The sequence below is a fragment of the Zalophus californianus genome, chromosome 1, assembly GCF_009762305.2.
Source record: "Zalophus californianus isolate mZalCal1 chromosome 1, mZalCal1.pri.v2, whole genome shotgun sequence".
Taxonomy (NCBI): domain Eukaryota; kingdom Metazoa; phylum Chordata; class Mammalia; order Carnivora; family Otariidae; genus Zalophus; species Zalophus californianus.
The window spans coordinates 96,496,653-96,514,896 of record NC_045595.1 but is presented as its reverse complement, the minus strand read 5'-3'; the positions used below and the strand labels follow the sequence as shown (position 1 = coordinate 96,514,896).

At 48.2% G+C, this 18,244-nt stretch overlaps 1 protein-coding gene across 6 annotated transcripts in view; it reads right to left on the bottom strand.

Moving 5' to 3' along the window:
* Positions 1 to 483: 483 nt before the first annotated feature.
* Positions 484 to 18,244, bottom strand: part of CLSTN2 (calsyntenin 2) — a 647,841-nt gene continuing 630,080 nt past the window's right edge. For all 6 annotated transcript variants that reach the window (XM_027584719.2, XM_027584723.2, XM_027584720.2 and 3 more), the window contains 5 exons: positions 14,454 to 14,624; positions 13,872 to 14,017; positions 13,637 to 13,760; positions 12,739 to 12,923; positions 484 to 10,820 (listed from right to left, as the gene is read on the bottom strand). In XM_027584719.2, the coding sequence (XP_027440520.2) occupies positions 10,617 to 10,820; positions 12,739 to 12,923; positions 13,637 to 13,760; positions 13,872 to 14,017; positions 14,454 to 14,624 (830 nt within the window). In that variant the 3' untranslated portion in view covers positions 484 to 10,616. The remainder of the gene's footprint in view (positions 10,821 to 12,738; positions 12,924 to 13,636; positions 13,761 to 13,871; positions 14,018 to 14,453; positions 14,625 to 18,244) is intronic.

Here is an 18,244-nt window from a genome sequence, read left to right as displayed (position 1 = left end):
CCCATCCTCGGTGGGCTGCAGGGAGGCACCTGGGGGTGAGGAAAGGTCAGCATGGAGGGGCAGGAAAGAATGGGCTAGGAGAGAGCCAGAGCTGTGCTCAGTCCCACCCGCCCTCTGGCAAGGCCCAGAGATCCTCTGAATCTCACCTTCATGTTACTACTGAGAACTCCCTGCTTCAAGAATTAAGACCAGACATGGAAGGCTCCAGCACTCTGTAGGCCCTCAGGAAGTACATGAGACTTGTCTTAGTACTGGTCTCCCGTAACAAGGCTGCCAAGTTGTGTTCTGGGTATATAACAGGGTGCCCCAATGAAGGCCTGATGGGGGGCCAGCTTGCCATGTCACCATTTCTCAGGTCCCACACCCTTCTCTTCCACACGCAAGGATTTAGGACGAAGCTCAGAGAATATTGACCCAGCTAAGCAGGTTGCAGCGCCTCGCCTCATCCAATAGTCTGAAGGATAAAAACTCTCAGAGGTCATCTTTACTGTGAAATTCTAAAATCATATTTATTCACCAATTCACAGGAAGTGTCGTAACGACCACCAGCATGAATCAGTTTGTAGGCATTTACAAGTCAAGGCTGAAAATAAATATCTGTGTCGAATAGGCATTTAACAAATTACTTGGAAACTGCAGGAATCTTAATTGTTAGAAATTTAAAGTTTGTGACTCAAACATGGGTAAAATCACAGTTATGGGAAGAAGCCCGACAGATTCCTGTGGTGGTTCTTATTTTCTTCCTATAGCTTTATATACACGGAGGTTCTCAGCGCCCTTCACTCTGCATCAGCCTGGAGTGGACGGGACAACTCAATTAGGCAGGGGCTCCATGAGGGGTGGGGCTGAGAGGTGTGGGGAGGGGAGGGGGCATTTTCTCTGATCATCTTTGGTTGGGCAACCTCATTCATTGAGCAAGATGACAACATGCTCTCCTGAAATTAAATTATATAAATGCATACAGTCCTTCTAACAAGATAGTCCAAAGTTTGCATCGTTTCACATCATACACAATAGTATAGTTAGCATATAAACACATTTTCTAGACTAAAAGGATTTATTTGAGGCAGCTGGAAGAACTCAGAAGTCTGACATGCGTCAGGCACACACTGGCCTACCCCTTGAGGTGGCATCTCCAGATTTGGATGATGTGAAGGGCTGAGAGAAGAAATCACTAGACCTCTTAGACTGGCTGAACCCAGAATCGTTACCTTTAGTTCTCAAATTGTGCCCGAAGTTGGCAGAACTCCACAGCATTGCACCAAGCGTTTAGGAAATGGCAGATGCAATAGGAGGGGAGCCCCCAGCCATATTCCCTGTAGAAATAGCTTGTTAGGTGTTATGCAGATAAGGTCTAAGTGAAACAGACCCACCATGTGCAGAGAATCCTGTCTAAAGTGATACAAACCCACTATGTGTAGCATCCTAAGTGATACAGGCCCACTATGTACAGCATCCTGGCAAGAGCCAGGCCCAGTGCCTGCAGCTGGCTGGACCTTGCTCTGAATCTGTCAGTTCAGGAAGGCCTCTCCTTAGCTGGGTTGTGATGATCTAGGAGGGGGATGTGGCTGACCTGCTTCCCTATGGCTCATTTAATTTGATGTATAGTGAGTACTGAGTGTTTACCATGTAGTGACAAGCTGGACCTTCCACTTCCCAGCGCTTACCAAACTCCTACCATGTGCCAGGCACTGTTCCCAGTGCTTTGAGAGCTAAAAGTAAATGAGGACAGTAAGAAAAAGTGTAACATCCAAACCGGCACTTCTAAGGAATTGAAAATGTGTTGGGATCATTGACACCTTATATCTTCCTTATTTCTGCATTTTGTGTCTCTCTCTATGTAGACGACACACATAAGTCACTGTCCTTTGCCTGTTTGTCCTTGATGACTTCTATTTAACACATAAACTAATTTTCCAAACGAGTGCCCCACCAAGTCATTCTGAATCTTCCCTCCCTGACATTTATAATGCCCATGCCAATAACGTAACACACCTGACTCTAATACCTACAGATTTCTTTGAAAACAACCAACTTCTACATGCAGTCTCTTTTCTTATTCACCAGCTGGTTTTCTTCAACTTCCTTCCAAGCTGTCCAGCTCAGGGCACCAACACCTTTTTTTGGACGCCACCAAGGTCAGGCCGGAAGCGATCAGGTGGATTGATCCATCACGACTGGTTCAATTAAGAATGAAACCACCTTCGAACAGGGCTGAGTCTGGAGGTGTGGATTTGACTGCCCCTGGGTCACAGGGCCAGGCTTCCCCATAGTTTGCTGAAACTTGCATAGAGCTCTCAGTTCAGAGCAATGCTCTGGCTTCCTCGGTGAGCACGTTTCTGTTCTGTTACTCTTCGCCCAGCCTCGCCTGTTCCCTCTCTAACTCTGAGTCCGCTTTCCCCTCAATCTCTCTCTCTTTGCCTTTTGAGTGATCAGCCCTGGGTATCAAGTCTAACCTCCTAATCTCCGAACAGCATTTGCCTTATTTCCACCATTTGAAGTGTACAAGTGAAGATGTACGTGGCCTCTTCTAAGAATCTTACACATTGGCGGCTCCTTTGCAGTGGAGGGAGGAGCTAGGGGGTGTGTTCCACATTGCCCAGGATGCACGGACTTTTGTCTGCAGGGGTGTGCACATCGTACTCTTCTCTCTGATCCGCAGGCCCAAGTGGAGCCCTTTGTCACAGAGGCCCTAACGAACCCTTCCTAAGGACAGCTGTCTCCTGGCCCTTCCCCTCCCTTTTTCACAGGGCTGGACTCTAGCTGGGACCTGTGGTTGGTTATCTGCTCCTGCACATAGACACAACCTGTGGGCTTCTTTCTCTGATAGCTCTTTCTGCTGGGGAAAGAACCCCTACGATGAGTGAGTGTGTGTGTCCCATTTCTGTTCTGAAATGCTCAGAAAAGGGTCTGGGCAGCAGACATGCATTTTCATTTCAAGATAAAAGTGAACAAATGTTAAAGCTGGCACGTTTCTTTCGCCTGGGATTAATATACACCGTCTGCGTTTTGGCTCTTCTCACGTCTGTTGTTCTCTTTTCCTATGTCTGTTGGGGGTTGAGCTTCACCTTGACAGATCTCTGCAGCGAATCTGGTAAAAGGGGCTGCAGAGCACCACAGGACTGGGGTCATTAACAGATTAGGACCCCCTCTCAGGACCTAGAGGATGGAGCAGGTGGGCTTATCAAGGCCCCTCCAACTGCTCCGTGCTTAGGGGCACCTTTTACTGTTATAGATAGGAAGGGGCCACTGTCCAACAACCCCATTCCTGTTCTTCTGCCCCTCTATGTACTTCCACTCCTCCTCACTCTGATTTTATGAAGGATCCCGACCTATATACCAAGAGAAATGATGGTGGAGTCTTCTTTTTTTTTTTTTTTTTTGAAGCATCTTAATTTTTCACATCCTGTCCATTTGCTGAGGTCAGGTGATCTCTGGTATTCTGTTTAATTCACCATTTATCAAGCGCGTACCGTGGGCCAGGTGCTGTACTAGTCACCCACGGCGCTGGGATAGGTGAGTGACTCTTGCCTTGACGAGGGAGCCTGTGACAGCGGAGGCGGCAGGAGCTGAGGGGCCATCAGCCTCACACAGCCATGTTTTCTGGGGCCTGGTCAGGGTCCCCAGTGGGTGCTTGAGCACTGTGGTTCCATTTCATTCAACGGACAGTTCTCATGGGATGGGTCCCGGGCTCTTGGAGATGTATCACCTCCATGGTCCAGAGGTAGCAGCTCCTCTCCTGAGCTCTCCAAGGCCATGTGTCTGGGTTCCCTTCCAGCCCACTCCCTTCCACTCCCACTCCCTTCCAGCCCCTCCATCCTTCCACCCTAAGGCCCAGCGCCCCAGTCTCTGACTCCCAGCAACCTTTACGTGAGGACAGATTCTGCACCACAGGTAGGTGTAAATGACGATAGAGTGCCAACTAGTTTCTCCCAAAAGGTTGTAGACTTTTGCAGAGTTTAAGCCATGAATCAAAAGCCTAAATCAATAATTGGCAGACCTCAGGCTTCTGGGGGGCAGGGGAGAAGGGAATTGGTGGAGACTGGTACCTTTGCAGGTCTTAGAGGTTTGAAGGCCAACATAGATTCTGCCTGTAGAGAATGCTGCAGGTTTGTTTTGGGGTTTTGTTTTCTACTATTAGTAACATCCAGAATGAGCTTCTGCCCTTCCAAGAAAAGCCATTTATTCTCCATCCAATTCTGTGTTTGGATTGTGACGCTGCGTGACCCTGTCGTATACAGATGGAGCAGCACTGCAGCAAAGCTGTTGGTGCCCTTAGATGGCCCCACTCCACTGTCTGTAGGCAGTTCTCCTGGTGATGTAGGGACACTGCTACAGTTTAATCATTTCCCCTAAAATATGGCCCTTCAGGAGGCTGCTCATCAATGGGAATCTGGAAGGCAGCCTCCCTAGGGATGGGTAGCCTCACCACAGCCTCCCCTGGACTGTGTCTGTCTCTAGGATGAAAGGGGCTAGACCAGCAGGAGGTGGCTTCTGCCCCAGGGGAGGAATGAAGTTGGGACTAGGCCCAAAGTTCCTTGAAATCGCTGCTTCAGGGAGTATGGACTAGAGAGAGTCTGGAGGGCCCTGGACGGTTCACGGGGAGCTCTGCTTTGACCCCCTCTCTTCCACACTAGTGATGGACTCTCTTAGCCTATTAATCCTCTCCTCCCAGGGCCAGTGAAAGTCACTCTCATCCTCTACATCAGTGGTTTCCAAACCTTTATAGAGTGCATCAGGATCAGAGAGCCTTAAAACATACACTGTTGGGCCCCACCCCTGGTTTCTGATGCAGTAGCTCTTGGGTGGATCCCAAGAATTTGCATTTCTCTCTTATCCCCAGGTGATGCTCTGGTCCAGGGATGCACCTTAAGAACCTCTGCTCTCCAGTGTCCTGTGGCCCCTTAGCAGGTCCTACAAAGTCAGGGCCCTTCTTCCCTCCTCAGCCCTGACTTTAGGCCTCAGGGGTGCACCCTCACATCAGGCTTTTCGTGTCTTTGGAACTTGGCACATGCAGGCCCCTGTACTTGGCTTACTTTCCAGGTCTGCCTGCCTGCTCTTCATACTGAAGAACTTCCTTTGGCCTAGTCTCACTGAATCTCAGCCTTCAGCCATGTGATACTCACCTCGTAGGCAGCGTGACTGGCTTTCATCCATAAGTGACCTGGGTTGGGCTGGGGCAGAATCAGAAACATCTAGGGGAAGCACTGCCTGCTTCCCTAGAGCTCTCCTATTTTGACCTTGGCAGTGTGTTCGAGGGCTCCCAGAATGACACCTGCCATCTGACTTAGGGTGGAGAATTGCCAAAGCAAGTTACCCACCTCCCTCAACTCTAAACTTCTGCCTGCACCTGTTCCAACTGCTCTCAGACAGCCTCCAACACCGTAAAGGAAGCATGCCAACAGCTCATGAGCCTGGAAGACCCACCTGGGCAGGGCCACACCTCAGTCATCCACCTTTCCCCCGTTTCTGGCACAGGGCCTGGCACACCATGGGCACTCAGCAAGGATTTGCTGAATTACATTGAACGTAGCTGCAAACACAGAATCCCATCTGTTCACTAATGGCATCCAGGGAATGTTTGATTGCTTTCTGGGGTGCTGGTGGAGGTACCTTCTTGTATCTCTTTGTGTTGTCTTGGGATAGAGTCAAGTTTGACTTCTAATCTATAGCCCTTGTAGAGCCAACTCTCCTTTGTAGTTGGCACCATAAAGAAAACTAGAACAAGATCTATAAAGTAGGTACAGAATAAATTTATAAAATAAAATAAAGGCAGGGAAATGAAGGTGCTGGAGTAGACTTCAAGACTTTCACTGTTCATTTCCTTTGCCTACAGTTGGGCAGTGGAAAGTGATTACATAAAAAATTAAATTGTGCCAAGGGCTTTGGCTTGTCAGCCTCGATAAAAGTTTGCTGCAGATAGAGGATCCTGTACCGTCCGTAGCTCTCCAGAGTATTTTGCAGGGGCTTGGAGGATCCCCCAAAGGCCTGAGAATGATCTTACCTGAAAATCATCTACTTTTCACTTGTAAATTCTTTCAAAGAATTAAATTCACTCCCTCACTTTTTTTGTGAAACTCATTTGGTTAATTTCAATGAGAGGATGGTTAAGAAAAAGTCCTCTTTTCCTCTTGCTAATATTGAATCATAGAGCCATGAAGACTGCTAATTTTGAAATGCGCTGGGTAGGGCTTTCTACTGATTGTGTTGCTATTGATTCAAACAGTCAAAAGTCTTTAGGATCATTTTTAGAGCAATGGCATGAACAGGGCTGAAATGGAAATCAGTCAGATGATGAACACCCCCGCTTAGAAATCATTGTGGGCTGAGTTGTGCTGGGAAGGCTCTGTGCCTGGGAGTTGGCCCTGAGCTCAAGCGGGTTAGCGCTCAGTGGTCACAGTTCCTGTACCCAGGGCTTGGCATTCTGCATGAGTGCTTGCCTGTGTGTTCAAGTCAATTTGACCAGTAACAGGTGTTTTTTGTTGTCATTTTCTCGCTGGGACACGGACATTTAAAAGAGCCTAACTAAGGGCTATGGAGTTGTTGTTCATTTTGGAGGTAGAGACCCCTGGGTAGTTGAAGGAAGGGTCTAAGATAGCGATCTCCTTTCCCTTGGTAAATGGGAAGGCTGCTTTCCTTGAACGTATGGTAGGGGTGTTTATACTATGACCTACAGGCCAAACCTGGCAGGCTGCTGGGTTTTGTATGGCCCATGGGCTCAGAGGAGTTTTTTAATTTTTTAAATGGTCAAAAAGTAAAAATCAACAAGTCATAAAATTTCATGATGTGAAAATAATACGAATTTTCTTTTTTAGTATTCATAACTTTTTTTTGGAACATAGCCATATCCATTCGTTTATGTATTGTCTGTGGTTTGTTTCATGCTACAGTAGCAGATTTGAATACTTGCAACAGAGACCATATGGCCTGCAAAGCCCCAAATATTCACTATCTGTCTCTTTATAGATAAAGTTTGCTGACATCTGCTGTATGTACAGGCATGGAAGACATTGCTTCCCACCAGGAGCCCTCTCCCTGGAGGGTCTGTGTCCACAAGGTGCAGCTCTTGCTACCTGCAGAGAGGTGTGGTCTAAACCCTGCTCAATAGGATGATTGAGAACATTTAAGAAAGTGGTAATGAAATAAGATCCGACTCAAATTACATTTTTGTTATCTACATAAATTTGGGCCTTGGTCAGATTTAAAGCATTCGATTAACCTACTCGAATATACTTTTGGTATTCTTTAAGACAGGTGACCAACAAGTTGATTGCTTTACTCCATTGGGCAGCTCATTCTATACTGGCCTTTTCCATTTCAACCTTGTCTTCCTCTTCCTCCCTGTCACCCGAATCGCTTGAGAGGTTTCAGCCTATCTATTTTCCAGCTCCAGAGAGCAGAATCTGGTCATCTTCTTGGCAAGATAAGCAATGGTCTGGCCTGTGGCCAGCTGTTCCTCTGGGGTATGAGCCTGCATCTGCTGCTTCTGGATGAGAGGCCACACGGTGTCTGGGCCATCTGGGAGTTCTGGTTCCCAGATACCAGCATATGGAACCTGGAAAAATGCTGGGCTAATTAATGACCTTTTTCGCTCATCATTAGAATATCTGGTGGAGGGCAAGTTACATTACTCGCCACTCACCTGAATAGTCCCTGAAGCTTCTTCTACTTTTATATAACCACTCCTTCTTGTTGAGTAGGGTATTGGGAACATGATAAATGCCCACTGACCCAGCAGTATTATTATGCCTCATTTTTGGAGCTGACATGCAGTCTGGCTTCGCACAACAGGAGTTGATGGAGAGGGTCCTGACTTGTTTCCATTATTTCTCTACATCAATCTAGTCACTAATGATTCAACCCTGTGTCCTTAGCCAAGTGCCACTTTTACCTGATCCCTCAATACCCTCCCCAAATTATGCTCCAAATAGCCCACTCAACCATGAGTAAGTGATGCAGCATTGGAGTTGGCCAGAGGGCATGAGGAAGCCCTTCCCACCCCAACCAAACCAAAAGGACTCTGCAAGGTGCTCTCATGAAAACCAGACCTATAATTTTAAATGGAAATTCAGTTGAAAAAGAACTGGTTGTGATGAGCACTGGGTGTCGTATGTAAGTGATGAATCACTGAATTCTCCTGAAACTAATATTACACTCTATGTTAATTTACTAGAATTTAGAAACTTGAAACATTAAAAAAATTTCTTATAACAAAAAAAAGGGTTTTGAACCATAAATTTGGTTATACTGCCATAATTTTGGGAGAATTCTGTTAGCTCCTAAGTGCCCAACTGGAGAATCTTCTTTTATTTAACGAAGGGAGTGGTGGGACTCTACTTTCCCTTGGCAAATGGGAAGGCTGCTTTCCTTGAACGTATGGTAGGAGTGTTTAAGACTCCTCTAAGCAGTGTTAGAGATTTTCTCCTTGTAGATGTGCAGACACAGCCTGATAGAAAAAGGGCATTTTGGTTGGGAGAATTCACAGAAGTGTCTGTTTCCATTCAATGAATATAAAATCCCGAACTTCTGCCTGCATTTTTCCGAAAAATTAGAGCACTGATTGAGTTTGTGATTGTGTGCCTCTTCCTCCCGTGACTTCTCTCCCTGCTCTGGGTCTGTTTCGTATAATTTCTATGCCTGTTGGGTACCCCTCTGCAATGATTATATCCTTGGAGGGGAGGCGCTCCTCTTCCTCAGCTTTAGCATTTTGTAGGGCTGCTGGTTGAGTGCTTAGCACATAGTAGGTCCTCAGAAGTGCCTGCGAGCTGTATATATATGAATATAAATAGAAGTGGGGTGGGTGGGCACTGGACCAAGAGTGGAAGGTGGGGAGTCTGGTCTCGTCTCTGGCTCTAAATGACTCTGAGCAAGGTGCTGAAGCTCCGAACCTCAGTTTACTCAAAATATGCCTGACAATAGATGTCCCAATTCTCTGACTGAATTATGGTGAGGCTCAAAGGAGGGAAACAGATATGCAAGAACCACTATCAGTGGTGGAAAAAGCTGCATCAGGTAGTTTGCTTGAATCAGAAGGTTGCAGGGGCTGCTCATGGATGGAGGTCAAACTAGAGGACATTGATGATGGACCGCACCCCCCCCCTTTAAGCTCTGTTTTGGTGACATGGTGAGTAGAATGAACAGATTCTCAACTTGCTTTTGAACTTGAATGCCACCGTGACTAGGGGCCAGCTCTGTGCCTCTGCCAGTATGGGCTGGGCTGGGGGAGGGCGGGAGGAAGGGACAGATCGTACAGACGGAGGACAAAGCCAGAGACATTCGAAACAAAGACGGTCTCAGAGCCTTGTGGAAGTCCTAGAATGGCCCTGTTTTTGCCTGCTCTTCTCTTGGTCACAAAAGAGCGCACACAAGTTACCATAGCAACCCTTCTCACGAGGTATCCATGTTAGGGTGGAGTTGGAAAAGATTTTCTTATTAAAACAAGAAATTAGGTTTTCAGATATATTTGCCCCCCACCCAAAGCGTTGCTCCTTTTATGAGAAGAATAAAGCAGCAGCTGTTCCAATCACAGATATGCTCCTAATTCCCAGCATTCAAATCTCCAAACTTTCATTTTAGATTCGGCACATTCACAGTTCACACTAACACATCTGAGAGGGATGCATTTTCTCAAGAGGTAAAACAGTGTGAAACTGGTGATGAGGGACCCTAAGACTAGATGCTGAAAGCCTTGTCAACCTCTGGCTGCCCTCTGGGGAGACCCCCACCACCCCCGTCCCCCAGATCTGTGCCTGCCGTGATGCCCAGCTGCTCATCCTATCAGCCTTTCCTTCTGATCCCTGGCTGCAGGCTTGTCACGCTGTCGCCTGGGGCGGTGCCTCTGTGGAGTGCTTCCTGGTTCCTGTGATGTGTGGTGGCAGCCCCCAGCAGGGCAGCCAAGGCAGGCTGACAGAGAGCTTTGGCTGGGGACCAGACCCTGCTGTGGCCAAGGACCTCTTCTTGGTTTTGGACTTTTCATCTAAGTTTGTGTGGCATCAGAAAGGACAAAGGGAAAGGCTCTCCGAACTGGGGAGAGCGTATGAGTGCGTGTGCGTGCGTCCATGTGAACCTTTCCCTATACATTAATTCTGCCTCAACAAGGACTTTCCTTTAAGAATGGAGACCTCTTGTGTGTGAAGTCTGACCACCTTGCCCGTGTGAAGCCACCTGAAGAGTCAGGGAAGGAGAACCTGCTGGTCTGTGTGGAAGAGGAGACGGGGGCAGGTGCACGCACAGTGAGCTGGAACCCAAGGGCCCTGGGCACAGGGAGTCCGGGGGAGGTGAGTGATATAAAGGCTGACTTTCTCCCCTGTAGAGAAGAGCACAGGCAGAACTCTGCAGACTGGCTGACAGGATGCTGGGAGAGCCCAGGGCAGACATGGGGGGCTACAGGACAAAGTCCCCCTGGAAGTCCCCACTAATGACGACCCTGGGAGTCTTGGACCCTCCCCAGGGCTGGGACACAGGGAGTGCCCAAGGCATAAAGGGTGGCTTTCAGGAGGCTGGAGAAGGCCTGCCCAGACCCGTCATAGGAATCAGAGGCGACACATGATAGACTCGGGCATACATCGGGTGGGGCTTACAAAAGGGCCGCGTGAGTGGGCGCAGGCAGCGGGGTGCTAGTAGGGCAGGGCCGAGTCATCCCACTCCAGCTGGGTGTGCCTGGCTCCGCTCTGCCCGTGCCTGCCCCTGCCGACCCCTTCCTCCTCCTCTTCCTCTTCGCTGTCCTCTGACTCACTGCTGCTGGAGCTCACGTCTTCCTCTACTTCTTCCTCTTCCTCTTCCTCAGTCTCCTCTTCCCCATGCCCTGGTTCTTCATGTTTCTGGACGTCGGGGAGAGAAGGGACATGCTCATCAGGGGCTGAGCAAAAACCACTCTGGAACTTACATGTTTCTCCCTCCACTAAGGGAACATTTTGGGCCCCTTCAATGCCTTTCCCTTCCTGCTAAACCCATGGCCCCTAGGGACAGGCCTCCTGGACAGGAGGTCCTCTGGTGAAAGGCAAATCCAAGGGCTAAGGACCAAGAAGAAATAGCAAATTCCCAGACCTGGACTCAAGGTAAATGGTGGGTTTTAAACATAAGACATCAAAGCCAGTCCTTCCCTTCTTTGGAAGCCTTTCAGGCCAAGGTTTACTTTCTGGCATTTCTGGAGCCTGTCTCTATGGAGCTTTCCACATCTTCAGTGTTAGCTCGAATGCTATTCTCTCACTGAGAAGCATACAGCCCGTTCCCAGGTGACATCATAGTCTCTGGGAGCAGAAGGTCTTCTAAGCCAAGACTCAGGTGTGCTGCTCCTCAGAAATATCCCTTCGGGAAGGAAAGTTCGTTCATAGCCCTCATTTTCCATGCCTCCCCTCACCGGCTGAGACTTGTGTCCTCACACTCAACCCCACTCTTGTCCAGTTCCATTTCTGCCCCACCCCCACCCCCAGCCAGCTTTTTGGTGATTCTAGCAAAATCTTAGTTCTGGATTTATGTTTTGAGTTGATGAAACAGCCATAAAAGTTGGATGCCCTTGCATGGTTGCATCCCCTCCCTGGAGTGCCTTCTTTTTTACGTTGCCTGCCACCCCTCCCTTCCATCCTAACCCATTCTTCAAGGCCTCCCTTAGGCTAGCCTCCTCTAGGAAATCTTTCTTGAATACTCCAGCCTTGATGGCTCTCCCTACTCCTGCTTCACTGACCACTGGCATCAGCATGTTAGCCCTCGGTAAGAACACTTGTGCCCAGTACCCAGACTGCTCCAGGCATGGGGGGGGCCTTGTTTCCCACAGCTGAGGCTCAGCTTTCTGAGGGTGGAAATGCCGGTGTCCCCACAGTGGCACGCTTAGCACCATACCTTCACCCTATGCTAGGAGAAGCTGAGCTACTTTGGCACGCTGGCTAGGATACCGGAGCGTGAGGCCAACTCAGGGGGACCACGCTGGGAGAATCTTCATTCCTCAGTGGCTCCTCCTGATTTTCCTCTGCTTTTCTACTCCTGCCCCTACCACCACCGAGGAAACCATGGGCAGCCCAAAGGGCACTTTGATATTCATATGTCCAGAGCTGGGGCCTTAGACCCTCATGGGTGGGTGCTGGAGGTTGCTGGCTAACTGAAATGAGATGACTTTAGGATCCAGCAACCTTGACTTGAATATTGGCACTGCCATTTCTAGCTATATAAGTTTGAGCACTTTGACTTTCTTCTCTGAGTTGGTTCCCACCTTGAGAAGTAAGGATGAGAACCTCTATTTCACAGGGCGTTGGGAAGATTAAATGGGGTGGTGTATAAAGAGCACCCTGTGCAGTGTCTGACATGATGGGGGCTCAGTGAATGGCAGGCATTGCTGTTGTGATTTTGTTTTAACCTATTCTGAGCCTTTAAGTGAGCTCTGCAGGCAGCATGGAGCAAAGCCATCTATTTTACACTGTTAATCGAAAAATTCAATACTGAGTCTTTAAATGTTAGCTCTGTGTTAAACACTATGGGGGAGGCAAGGGATAGACACCACATGGCTGCTTGCCTTAAGAAATGTCTGGTTCTGTTTGTAGGGTGAGAGCAATTCACATTTTTAATCAGTGAATGCAGCTGGTGGGAAAGTATGGTCCATGCAGGTTGAGTGGGCTGAAGGTGCTCAGAGAAGGCAAGAGTCAGTGGGGCTGGGCTAGTTGGGGCAGGGCTTCCAGCACAGGGAAGATGGAGCTGGGGGAGGGGAAGCATCCTGCCCCAAGATCCCAGCCCCTGCATGAGGATCACCTCCATGGGGTTGACTGTGATAGTGAGCGCAGAGTCGTCCCAATCCATTTCAGCCTCCTTGGCAGCCTCCGCCTCCTGGGTGAAGTGCTGGTGGGCGATCCGGACCCGGTACACGCCCATGGCCACGACAAATACCAGCATGCACACGGAGATGATGATGACCACTGTGGCGATGCTTGGGACCACTGGAACAAGGAAGGAATCCACATGACGTGGCGAACAGAAGGACTAGCTCAGTCTTGGGATGGAGTGTGAATGAAACATCCATGTGTAGGTTACAATCGGCCCTACCATTTCTCAGCTGTAGAACTCTGGGCCAGCACCTCACCCTGTCTGGGCTTCATTTTCTTCATCTCTGTAATGGGTACTTGTGAGGAATAAATCAAATGGTGAATGTATGTTCTATCTTTTGCTTTCCCCTCAAATTCTGGGGCAGCTTCCACTGAGAGCCAGGCACCAGAATTTCATAGGGACAGACACAGCGCCCACCAGGCAGTAATACAAATGGCAAGACTAGAATTGAAGGGTGGGAGACTGCAATATGGTGTGCACGTGTGTGTGTGTGTGTGTGAGAGAGAGCGAGCGAGAGGGCACATTTGAAGGGGCTCAGGGAAAGCTTCGCACAGGATGTGGCTCTGAGTTAGGCCTCACAGGACTTGGAAGGTTTTACCCTAGCACTCTGTACTAACCTCTGTTATGATGTATCGTAACTTCTTTCCCTGACTGGCCCCTTACTGAGGCTGTGAGTACCTCAGAGGCAGGGCCCACAGCTTTCCCATTCCTGGGTCCCTCCTTCAGTTCTGGGCACCTGTGGCTGCTGTACCATACCTGTTAGTGGATGGTCTTAAATCACAGTGACCGCCTGATATCCTAAGGTCCTTCCTCCCAGGCCACCTACCTGAACTGTGCTGGATGCTACCCTGGGACTCAGGGTGGTGGACAGACTGCAGGAAGGGAGGCTGCACAATAAGGTGGTTGACATGCTCCTTGTCTGAGACTCTGGCCTCACGGAGGACGCTGACCTAGGAAGAGCAGGGAGAGGTGCTGCTGACCAGGAGTGGCAGGTGGACCCAAATGAATGAGGAACGAGTGGGTAACTCTGAAATTCCCTAATGATGGAAGGACCCACTCACCTCCAGGTTGAACTCATTGCTGGTATAACGTCCATTGAGTTCTGAGCACTTGATTCTGAACCGCCGGGTCTCAAGGGAACCTGGATGCCAGTTGCGGTAGCGGATGTGATGCAGCACCTGCTCATAGCGACTCATGGAGCCCACGCCTGTCATAAGAAGGTAGAAGATGGGGGATATAGGATGTGGCTTCTGGGACTTGTGTTCTCCTGAATTTGTCCAGGGTAAGAGCTTGAGATGTTTAGGGGAAGATAATGCATGGATATAGGAATTCTAAGGAGCCAATTGGACTGACCCAAAGGATTTCCAGATACATTAGACTCTGAACAGAATGGCCTCAGCCTGTCAAATGCTCCTGTAGTATTTGCTGAGGTCAAATATTGTAAGAGAAAGCATCCACCTACTTTCTACAGAAGAGGTCCTCAAGATGCTGGAGTAGCTCACTGAAGGAGGGGCTAGGAGTCCGTGCTCTGAGGTCAAAGGTCCCTACCTGACTCCACAGGTGACAGAGCACCGTCACACTCATGACTCCAGCATGAGTGTGATGAGAGGAGAGCATGGTTAAGGGGCTGAGTGTGGTCTTACCATAGATAGAGTAGCCTGCTGTGGAATTGGTGGCATCCAGGTGTCGCTGATGGAGCTCGCTGTGGTTGAGCTCCAGGCATTCCTGTCTTGGGTCCAGGTCCCCTCCAAGCACCAAAATGTCACAGAAATCTAAGTTGTGAAGCATTTCTTCTAAGACTGCTGATTTGGGGGCTGAGGGAAGACAGCCATGGAAAACACAGGCATGAGGACAGCTCAGATAGCAGGTTTGTGTGTCCTCTTCCTCCTCTGTGACTGCATGCCAGGGTCAGGCTGGGTCAGGAGAAGAGGCTGTGCCATCCCAACCACCACCGCCATGGCTCAGACGAATGCCCAAGCATGCCCTGAGGTTGGGTGGCATGGATTTGTGTGAAGAGCATGAATAGTCAAAAGATGTGAATTTGAATACCAGCTACTAAGACACTTACAGTGTTAGAGAAACTACCTCTCAATTTCCTCATCTGTAAAGAGGGCGAGGGTCTTGAGAGGAATGAAGACAGTGTCTGGCACCTAGTAGTTGCTCAATAAGTAATAGTTCTCATTTGGGGCCAGATAGAAGTTCCCTTCTACCATGCTGTCCTGGTTTTGTCACCCCTGGCAGACCCTGAGTTTTTCAAGGGCAGCAGCACTTTTTTTTTTTTTTTTTTGTAATATGACCAACTCCTCAGTGTCTAACCCAGGGGCTCACTGGAGCATATTGTATTATTATATTTATAATTATTATAATTATTTTGGAGCATAATAAAATGATTAAGTAAACTGGTTAATTGGCAATCTTTTGGTCAGTTTGGCAATCCTGGCCTGATTTTGTGACCCCAAATTTTCCAAAGGGATGTTTGAGTATTTGAATGCTGGACACGTTGGCAGTCCTAACTTAAAAGTGATTGGGACTTCTGGGGAAGATGGCAGAGTAGGAGGACCCTAGTTTACCTTATCCCACTGATATACCTAGACAATATGACATCGGTGTAAATCGAAAACAACCTGAAGACTGGCAGAACCAACTCCACAATTAAATGTAGGGAAGAGGCCACATGAAAGAGGGTAGGAAGGGCAGAGACATAGTCCGGAGCTAAATGGGTCTGCAGGAAGGAGGGATGCCACAGACATAGAAAGGGGAAACACACAGGCGACCAAACACCCCAGGCACAGGGAAGACAAATTCCTATAATATTTGGCCTTGAAAACCAGCCGGGCATAATTTCATGATTTGTTACAAGCAGAAGTGCTTAACACCTGGAACGTTAAAAAAATCCGTGGGCTTGGCTCTGGGAGAGGCGGGAGGTGAGAGGAAACTCAGTGCCTGCCCTTATAGAGACAGCACAACAAACAGCCTGTGGAGATACAGCATAGAAGCAGCAGTTTGAAAAATGCCTGGGGTATATGGGAGGGAGGTTTACTAATCTCAGAGCATGTGCTGAAAGTTCCAGGAACAAAGGGGCATGTGGCACCATTTCCCTCCCCTGCTCCCCAGCCGAGATACACAGACACCTGAGGGAAGCAGCACAGTGCCAACATGTGCTATCTAACTTGCTAACAGTGAAATGATCCCCAGGGTCTCCTGCAGACATGCCCCCTTCAGCCCGGCCTGCACTCCGCATTCCCTCCCACAGCACACCTGCACACACCTTCCTAAAACCGAGTGCCCTGCACCAGGTTCTCCTGCTGATCAGCCCCCTCCAATGTGACCTTGGTCAGAGCCCAAGGTGGTGCCACAAACCTGGCACTGTGCAAGCTGCCCTGAAAGGGACCAGCACCAAAGTGATTCCTGCCCTGGGGAGACGGAAAGATAACCATGCATACCAAACTGGCCCCAGCAGTAGGCTGGGGGCAGACATCTGGTCTGACTACAGGTCCCACCCACCAACAAAATCTTAAGGAACAACACAGGGAAAGTACCCTGCAGTTTGATGTTACTGCATTTCTGGCAAATGCCTGATCTGACTCAGTTCAAGCTCAAGGCAGGCCCAGACTGGCTATCACCAGAGGGACAAAATCCTGCTCACAATAGGCAAAGAAAGCCATTGCAGACCACTGGACTGAAGGCAAAAGCAGCTCATCCACAGCAGTAGGTCATAAAAAGCACACACATGGGAGATACTCCTGAAGTGCTGATCCTGGTGAACGGGGACACTGCAGGGCACTACAGGACATCTTCATTAGGCCACTACTTTCAAGAGCAAGAGACCTTGCTGACTTTCCCAACAGGCAGAAACACACAGAGGGTTAGACAAAATGAGGGGAGAGAGGAATATGTCCCAAATGAAAGAAGACAACAAAATCACAGCAAGAGACCTAAACAAAAATGAAGAGTAATATCCCTGATAAAGGATTTAAAATAATGGTCATAAAGATACTCCATGGACTGGTGAAAAGAGTGGAGGACCTCAGTGAGACCTTCAACAGACAGAAAACAACCAACCAATTAGAAATAAAGAACTCAATAAATGAAATTAAAAATACACTAGAGGGAATACGTGGACTAGAGGAAGCAGAACAGATCAGCGACCTGGAGGGCAGAGTAATGGAAAGCAATCAACCTGAACAGAGGGGGAGGAAAAAAAAATGAAGAAAGACTTAGGGAACTCAGTGTCACCATCAAACATAGTAACATTTGCATTATAGGGAGCCAGAAAGAGGAGAAAAAGGGGGCAGAAAATTTACTTGAAGAAATTACAGCTGAAAACTCCCTAAATCTGGGGAAGGGAACAAATCCAGATCCAGGAGGCACAGAGGGACCCCAACAAAATCAACCCAAAGAGGTTCACATCAAGACACATAATAATAAAATGGCAAAGAATAGTGATAATTTATTACTTGTTTAGGATTTTATTTATTTGAGAGAGAGAGTGAGTGAGTGAGCACACAAGCAGGGGAAGTAGCAGGCAGAGGGAGAGGGAGAAGCAGGCTTCCCGCTGAGCAAGGAGCCCGGTGTGGGGCTTGATCCCAGGACCCTGGGATCATGAGCTGAGCTGAAGGCAGACACTTAACCAACTGAGCCACCCAGGCGCCCCTATTCTTATTTTTTAGAGAGAGCAAGTGAGCGCCAGGGGAAGGGCAGAGGGAGAGAATTTTAAGCAGGTTCTATGCTCAATGCAGAGCCTGACATGGGCTTGATCTCACTACCCTGAGATCAGTACCTGAGCCAAAACCAAGAATCAGGCGCTTAACTGACTGAGCCATCCAGGCACCACAAAAAGAGAATTTTAAAAATAGCAAGAGAAAAGAAAGTAGTTACATATGAGGAAAACCCATAAGGCTATCAGCTAATTTTTTAGTAGAAAGGTTGCAGGCCAGAAGGGAGTGGCATGATACATTCAGAGTGCTGAAAGGAAAAAATCTGCAGCCAGCAGAATTTACTCTAACCAGCAAGGCTATCATTCAGAATAGAAGGAGAGGTAAAGAGTTTCCCAGAAAAACAAAAGTTAAAGGAATTTATGACAGCTAAATCACCTCTACAAGAAATGTTAAAGGGGATTTGCTGAGTGGAAAGAAAAGATCATAAGGAGTAAGAAAAGTAAGAAGCACAAAAGCAGTAAAAATAAAGTATATCTATAAAAATCAGTCAAGGGACTCACAAAATAAAAGGATATAAAGTATGATACCATGTACCTAAAATGTGGGGGAGGGAGGAGTAAAGAATGGGTTCAAATTTAAGTGACCAACAACTTAATATAGACTGCTACATGCAGAAGATGTTATTTACAAACCTAATGATAACCACAAATCAAGAACCAGAATAGATATGCAAAACATAAAGAAAAAGGAATCCAAGTAGATCAGTATAGAAAGCC